Raw genomic sequence first — 8,906 nt, 5'->3', positions numbered from 1 at the left:
TTTTGCAGGAATGTCCATAACAGGAGGTTTCACTGTATATAACCAAAAAAAAATTCGATTTTTAAACTTGTAAACCATGTGATTATAAATCCCGATATGAGGCTTTTAAATCATGTGAATATGAAACTCTACATCGAATTTAAAAAATGCGAAAATACAAATCATTATGCATAATTTTTTGATCACGATGCATAACTTTTAAATCGTGTGATATTACAACCGCAAAAACAAATCACGACATTGGATTTTAAGTTCGTGTGAATACGAATTGCTACATAGGGTTTTAAAAGCTTGTAAACAAAAATTGCGATCTTGGATTTTTAAATCTCGTAAATAAGAATCGCAATGTACGATATTTAAATCGCCTGAATAAGAATCGCAACTTTCAACTTTTAAATCAGGTAAATACGAAAATCGATGTTTGATAATAAAATCTCGATTTTAAAAATGCGTAAATACAAAACAAGATATTGGATTTTTAAATTTTGTAAATAAGAATCATAATGTACGATATTTAAATAACTTAAATAAGAATCATAATGCGCAACTTTTAAATCAGATAAATATGAGGATCGATGATTGATATTAAAATCGTGTGAAATCGTGATATTTGCAGAGTCTGGACTTGGGATTTCTAAAAGGCTGAAATCGGAGAAAATAGCTAATATAAGTAAAAATGCGGAAGGGTTAGCAGCTAGGACGTAGTTCGAATTTTCTGTTTCTCTTTGAAAATCGTAAATAAATATAATTATTTTACTTCAGCGACTGAATTTTTTTTAAAAAAAGCGGGATATTTATTGAAAAAAATGAAACTTTTAGAGAATTGGACTTTTTGATGAAAAGGCTGAAATCCAAGAGACAAAAGCGAAAAAAATCTGATCCCTGTATCAACCAGTTTTATCCTAAGGAAATGATTTTTAGAGAAACTTCAGAGGGAGAAATGAGGACTTCAATAATTTCGCTCCGCGGAAAATTAAATTCCTCATAAAATATTTCAACCTGCGCAAAAAAAAAAATTTCAGCGGAAAGAATGGAAAAATCTGAAAAAAGCGGAAATCCTCGAATCCGCGGAAAAATCTCATCCCTGTATGTTGTGTCACAGAGTAGAAAACCCTGAAAATTCTATGAGCAAAAAATCAATATCAATTTATTTATCATACTTGTTTCGTATTTAACGTAATTTTTTTCAATAAGATTTATAATTAAATTACCTACTAATGATGAACATCACATCTTTATGGTAACTAATCTCAGTTCTTATAGGAATCACTATGTTGGATTTTCAAAATGGCATGCATATGAATAGGGAAATTTGATTTTAAAATCGTGTGACTATATTATTTTAAAATTGCGTGAATATGAATCGCGACATTAGCGGATTCAAGCGCAGTTTTAAATATATTCAAATTTGCAAAAATCCGTCAAACCAAAATAATCAATTGGCGGATTTCTGTCCATTGGAAGAAGAATCACGTGTATATAAGTATCTCGTTATCACAAAGTTTTAGATCGAGGAATTTTGGGAATATTTTGTTGGATAATAAAATTTTGATAAGTGAAAGTCCGAGAACCAACGGTCCAGAGAACACTGAATTCAGCGATATTCCCAGAAAAATCACATGCCCTGCTAATTTTTTTTCACCCAGAATGATACTACAATAAAACCAGAATTCCGGGATACAATCACCCTTGTAGATTTTTCCCAGTTTCGAAAACTAAGGATAAGAACCCTTTGCATTTGATGGACATCGATCGCTCTTTATTGCAACTTATACTTCAATTATTTACTCGTCCTACAGAGGAAAACAGATCGCTTTTACAAAGGTGAGTAGAACTGACATTGAACACTAGCTCACCCTCTCTCAATGAGATTAACCTCACAAATAAAACTAGTTTCTGACATAACCTTACTCAGGGATGAGATTAGNTGAAATTTTTAGAAAATCTGAATTTCTGATAAAAAAAGCTGAAATTCAAGAGATAAAAGTGAAAAAAGCGGAAATCCGCTAAAAAGCGGAAAAATCTCATCCCTGCTTACTTCAACTAGCTTTTAAGGTATTCGAGGGATTATACAGGGTAGCTACTCAAATCTGGAAGGGGGAAAAAAAAATTCCCTGTACATATTATACACAGTATTATGAAGAGAAATACACAGTCACTGTGCTCTTGTGTGAGCTATATTGGGCTAACTGTACTAGTTGCTGGAAAAACTCTGAGAAAAAAAAAGGGACAGCTGAAATGTTTAGAAACATGGATTGTGCAATACCCTGTGACAGAATTTTTTAGGGCTTTCTGCAAAAAAACTCTAGCACTTATACCTTTCTAAAAGATACTTTTATTACTAACAAACATATATGCTACTCATTTAAAATAACAAATATGCCGTGTATACAAAAAGAAATATATAATTGTTTTTAATTTAACACATAATATTTTATTCCAATATTATGGGTGACATTCTTGCATTTTGTTGGAGGGAATACACAAATTCCTTCTTTGCATCTTGTAAATAATTATCACAATAAAAAATAAAAATCATGAAATCCGAAGAAAAAAAACGACAACGAAATCACGTGAACCGTGTTTCTTGGAAAAAATATACTTTTTCCAAAAGAAATCTCAACCCTGGTTAGCAATCTGATCTAATAGCGCTATATCCCTGAAAAATTTAATTCAAATTTTTGAAAGAAAAAAAAAGAACGCGCATGCGTGTTTTGTTTCGATACTAGGTGTTGCAATAAATTATTTTGTTTAAAAGATATCGGAATTAAAAACTATGCAGAAATCAATAGCAATAACTGCAGAAAATTTGATAGAATTAGTGCATTAAAAAGTAAATACTTGAATGCACGATTCAAATTTTCCATATTGTTTGAAATATTTCGTCCACGTCAAAATCAATGACTGCAAAAAATGCAATAGAAACATTGCATTGATTTACAATACTATTGGCGTAAAGTGACTTCCCTGATAACAGATGCTACTTCGGTACCAATAACAATGTCCCAAGTAGTGACTGGTTTAATTTCTTCACATATGAAGTTTAAGAGTTGCCATGGTTTGATAAGTTTCGCTCCACATTTTTTGCTTAAAAGAAATTGGAAATTGCTATTTTTGTTTAAAATACTATAAATAAATAAAGCTGGTATAAATATCGGATTAATGGTATAAGATAGCATACGCTGTTAATTATAAAGCACAAGTCTATAAAATGTGAGGAAAACCCCAAATTTCTGTTGTTTTTACAAAGAATGTGTGTTTCTAAACTTGCTTGGATTTACAAAACTTCCTTTTAAAATTATGGCATAAGCCAAGAACTCGGACTTCCTTAACACAAAGTTTAAGAACGATCCCAAGCGTAACAAATTTCACAATTAAGGATGGGCACTATAAATCAATATTATTAACGTGATACAACGCAAATGAGTAGGAATTGATTCAGTTGGTTAAACCAGAAAAATTATGACTAAGTTGAATAATGAATAACGTTTAAATGAAGAAAAATAAAATAAGAGAAGAAAAATTCAATTACTAAACACGATAGTTCAATAGGATAAAATATAGCTCCCTGTACAGCTAAAGAGTATAAGTTGGGAAAGATGACATACGGATAGAAGAGCTTGCTTAAAAGTTTTCCCAATTTGAGGGAATTTCTTTCAAAAAACAAGACTTCTCTTTTTAAACCAGGAAAAACTTTCAAAAATTCTGCTGGAAAATCCTGTCCAGTTGTGAGAAAAGATTGTGATATTGCACAGATTTCAAAATTCCTCCATAATTTTTAATAAAATAACTTAATGAATAAACAGTAAAACTGATCGTAAGTTGTAAATTAAAAGAAAGAAAGAAAAGGTTTTAGTAGTGATGTAGAACTAATAAATCAAAAACCTTTTTATGAACTGCATCAAGTTTAAATTTCTTGCTACAGTAGAGTGCTGATTATCTGTACTGCTCGGGACTGAACGCAGTTCGGATAATTTTAAAATCTAGTTTAAATGATTATTATTTACGCACTAACTTCCCTTCACACTTTTTCCAGGCTTAGGACTGGTTGTTATATCTAAAATAGCTCTGGTGTGTTCTAATTTTTTTTATACTTTTTTTTTTCATTTTTAATTTTTTTAAATCATCTCAGCTTTTTATAATTTTCTTTGTCAATTACTGATTTTACCACATTTTTCTTTATTTTCCATTGTAAAAGAAATCCAGTAAAGACTTCTGTTTCAAAGAAAATGCTCTTTTTTGAGCAGCCATATGTCTTATTCTTTTTAAATAAATCAACCGAACTGGATCAAGATCATTTTGACGTTCTAGCCAATTCATTGCAATATCTAATGAATTGCAGGCTTCTATATGAAGAGGTCCACTATCTTGAACTTGATCACCTACTTCGTCTGTGGAGTTCCAATTTTCATTCAAAATTTCATCATCATTTAAAATCCTGGGTCATTTTCAGTGTTTTGACATCAATCTTCTATTTTTTCTGCTGTATAACCTGGCATCTTTCTGGTTCAGAAACTTCAGGGATGTTTATTTTTCTGTTAAGAATTTTATTCCAATATTTTCTAAGTGGCGATGTTTTTACTAAATTCCAGGCATCTACTATCATCATACAGCATTCTCTTAAATCTATAGCTTTGTTTGAGTCTCGAAAATCCCCCTCATTTAGTTCATCTGATAATGAAATCTTCCTTAAAAGTTGCTTTCTATAAAGACATTTTAAGGTTTCAATGATACTTTGATCCTTCAGCTGAATCAAAGGAGTAACATTAGGTGGCAGGAAAACAACAAGAAACATTCCATTCTCCCGATCTAAGAGATCAGGATTTGGATGCAACGAAGCATCGACCAAGAGAAGTAATACTTCTGGAATGAAAGTCTTATCGTACCACTCCATAAAAATTTTAGTGTTCACCCACGCTTTGTTTTGAGATGCATTAACGACAGGCAGTGTTTTAACATTTTTGAAGGCTCTTGGATTTTTGGATTTTCCTATCATTATAAAAGGCATTTGATGATTTCCAGCTGCATTTGCGCAAATGTTAATTGTGCCTCTCTCCTTAATGATCTTGTTCCCAAAAACACATTCTTCATCTCGTGAAGAAAAAGTTTTTCGTGGTATGATTTCCAATTCAGTCCACTTTCAGCTGCATTATAAATAAATTCTTCATATCCTTCAGTTTCAATAATGCTTTCTAATTCCTTTACAAAATTTGAAGCGGCTGTGTTAGACGCGGAAAGTTTTCCGTCATAAATTTATAACTCGAGTATTCCACATTGATGTTTAAAATTCTTTAACCATCCCGAACTAGCCTGAAAAGTACTTGTTCCACCAAATTTCTCATTAAAAAATAAAGCCTAAAGATCTTTTTTGCAGGAACCTCAAATAAAGTGTTTTGTTCACTTCATCGTTGCTTGATTTTTTCATGCATTTTCTATCCAAATTTCCATTGTTTTTGTCCATTACTAAAACATAATTCATAACTGATTTTAATTTTTTTCCCGATACTGTCAATTTTTCTACGCCATATTCTGACGCTAATTCACTTCCACTTTCTCCACTTTTCAATCTTTTTAAAATTTTCGTCTTATCACTTAAGGAAAGAACGATTCTCTTACGTTTGAACGACATCTTTCTAGATTCTTATGAAAACCACTTTACTCAGGTTACTTTACTTTTCAACTGATGTAGTGGATATCATTATCTTCAACTGTCGATAAATTAAGAAGTATTCTGAACTTTAAAAATAAAAAAAAGAATTCAGATATAGTTAGGATAATTGGACGTTCGGATAATGGGTGCTCTACTGTACTTTAAAAACAGTGAGAATTAGAAAATTACCTAGAACGAGAACTTGTAGGAGTGTCTGTTCTTCTTGATGGCTTCTTAGATCGATTGTAACTAGGTGAACGCACCTGACTAGGAGTCCTTCTCCGCCTACCACCGTAACGGCCTCTAGAGTTGCTGCGGCTTCGGCTGTAGCTATACCTGTTTAACAAAAATTTTGAATTAAAAAGAAAATGAATAAAAGTTAAGATGAAATAATTATTTCAACAAATAATCATGCCCAAACCCATAACTTGAAAGAAAACTAGCAAATTTATCAGGGAAAACTAATCTATCTGATGCAGTTTAGTATTGGATGGATTTAAGATAGACAATGAAAATCTAAGTCCACATGAAAAAATTATGGAAAAGAGTTTTTAGCCAATATTTGAAAAACAATGGAAAAGATATTCTGAAAACATGAGGAAAGAGGATTGGGTTTCTTCTAGGAAAAATACTGAATTGCAAAGTCCAGCTCTGCATTTCAGAATAAAAGATTTCAGAGTATACCCTCACTCACTATTAAATAAAAGTGTGGAAATATTTCACTTTCCTCAAATAGTGGAGTGTTACGGAATAGTGAAGTAGGAATACAAAAGAATCTGTCAATTTTGAGGTTCAGTTAGTTGACGGTCCAGCAAGCTCGGCAACTTTTGAACGAATGTTTTTGGCAGGTCCAATCCAGTTTGGGTCTCGAAAAAGCTAGTTAAAGTTTATACACATTTTAAGAATTATTTAAACTAGAGGAGAATATTATAGAACTGCAAAGGTTTGAATCCATTTTATTTTTACTTTGCTGATGTCATTAAATAAAGTATTTTTATCATGAATCACAGAATTTAGTGATATAAAATAAATCTGGTAAATGAAAAAGAGTACTGTGAGTTTCATTTATGCTATTGTTAAAATATTTTGTATTCTTTAAAATACAATACATTTCTATAAGGTGGAAATTTCGAAAATGTATTAAAAATCTGCTGGCAAGCTTTCTAGACACACAATTAAGATTATTCACTAAAAAAATGATAGATTAATTTGAAAAAAATATTTAGGAATGAGTAAAATTATAATTTAAAAAAAACCACTTAAATATGGGCTTTATTGTTTTCTTTCTCTCTTTTTTTAAAATTTTTTCTTGGTATTGCTAAATACACAGCTGCTTGCTCAACTGTAGGATTCAAAATCAAGCTCTAAAAATAGACACATCGATTATGAATAAATTTGGTACTTTAATCACTTTATTTTTTAATTGGATGCATAGAACTGATAAAACACCACAAAATATTTTTGGATAATTTAAAAAGAAATTAAAACAAGAAAATTTTATTTGTTTTACATTTGAAGGGCACACACTAAGCATTTGCCACCTCAGAAAATAAAATAAAATTGTAAATTCCGCGAAAAAAATTGTGTTTCGGCTATTTTTTTCTACAGAAAAAGAGAAGTATATACAATATAAATAAGAATTACATTAGAAAAATTATTAAATCTAAATAATGTGAGCGAAAAAAAGTAAAATACAGATTAACATTGTTGTTGCCCAATGACACACAATATCGCTTGACAAACTCTATCCTACAGTTTGTGACAAAAAAGCAGATTAAGTCTCTTTTTGGAAAATCACAGCTTTAGGAAGCAATCGAAATTCTTACAAATCACTTACTACTTACAATTCAACTGAACTTCACACAACAAAATATCACTATAAAACATATTCATTTGAGCAGATTTTAGGTTCAGCCTTATCTAAAAAAATTGTGAAAATGAAATAGATCAATAAATCCATGTTTTGATAGTTTTTTGAATTGGTTTAATGTAATTATTGAAGAACTTTTTATTTTATTTTAACCATATGCTTACTATAATAAAAAGCATAAATGGTAGTAATATACTTTTATTGAATTTTTTAGTTAATCTGTAAAAAAAAATTTTTTTTAACTTGCATGGTGTTGCTCCCTTGCAGTTCTTTATAGGAAAATATTTTTAACAATTTAAATTCTTATTTCTGTTACTTGCATAAATAGTTTTCAAGCAGATTTTATTTAGGTTCAGGCTTATTTAAAAAAAATGGTGGAAATAAAAATATACCATCATTAAATCCATGTTTTGATAGTTTCTTAAATTAGTTTAATATAATATTGAAGGAGAACTAAGTAAGATACTTTATTGAATTTTGTATGTTATTTTTTAGTTAATCTTTAGATTTTTTTTAATTTTATTTGCATGGTATTAAAAACATATGTTTGCATTTTTAATTATATTTTTATACTTCTTAAAGCGCCTACAATAAAATTATAATAACTGAAATGTATTTTTTTAATTACTAAATCATAACTGCAGACCCTAATAATATATGCATTTTATTAATATATGCAAGCATTTTAAATAAATTACTAAGCTAATTCACTCATTAACTTGATTTATAAGTAAATTTATTAATAAAAATTATTAATTAATATGATTGCTTTGCTACTTCTTGTAAAGTAGTTCTTTTTCTTTTACTTATCGACTATGTTTTTTAATAGAATGAGTAAATCCCATAGAAAGAAATTATTGCCTTTTTAGAATAATAATGCCCTTTTTTATAACTTTTGCACCCTGCCCTTTTCTCTGCCTAGAATGAGCTCTGGCCCCCTCTAGATGCATATTATCATAAAACCGTTTTCCTAGAAAGTATGTGTTCTCATGACAATAGCACTGTTTATTGAAATAAACTTATTGCAAAATTTAAAAATTAAAATCATTGCTAAATAAGAAAATTTAACTTTGATTTTATCTTTATAGATTATCACTTTAAACCCCCATCCAAATTTCATTAAAAAAATTTCTACGAGTAGTATAAAAATCAATATAAAACACAATTAAATTATTCAAATAACTTATCTTCCACCACATTCTCTTTTTTTCTCTGAATGATTTCAATTGAAACAGTAAAAAAATGTGAGACAATAAAAGTTTTATTAAAAAATTCTAAAGTTCAATTTGTAGTAAAGTTGTACCGTGACAAGTTTCTATAAGAGGAAATGGTTTTTTTTTTTTTTTTTTTTTTTTTTTTTTTTTTTTTTTTTTTTTTTTTTTTTTT

General features: G+C 29.5%; 1 protein-coding gene across 1 annotated transcript in view; it reads right to left on the bottom strand.

Annotated features, from left to right (window-relative positions):
* The window catches only part of LOC107447588 (probable splicing factor, arginine/serine-rich 5), a gene marked incomplete in the record, with an annotated part of 20,598 nt that overhangs the window by 3,643 nt on the left and 8,049 nt on the right, over nt 1–8,906 (bottom strand). The window contains 1 exon segment of the mRNA XM_043049769.2: nt 5,840–5,986. Coding sequence (XP_042905703.1) covers nt 5,840–5,986 — 147 coding nt within the window.

This window comes from Parasteatoda tepidariorum, chromosome 8 (genome assembly GCF_043381705.1).
Source record: "Parasteatoda tepidariorum isolate YZ-2023 chromosome 8, CAS_Ptep_4.0, whole genome shotgun sequence".
In the NCBI taxonomy this organism is placed as follows: Eukaryota; Metazoa; Arthropoda; class Arachnida; order Araneae; family Theridiidae; genus Parasteatoda; species Parasteatoda tepidariorum.
The sequence above is the reverse complement of the archived record's forward strand: the minus strand, read 5'-3'. Positions and strand labels throughout refer to the sequence as shown.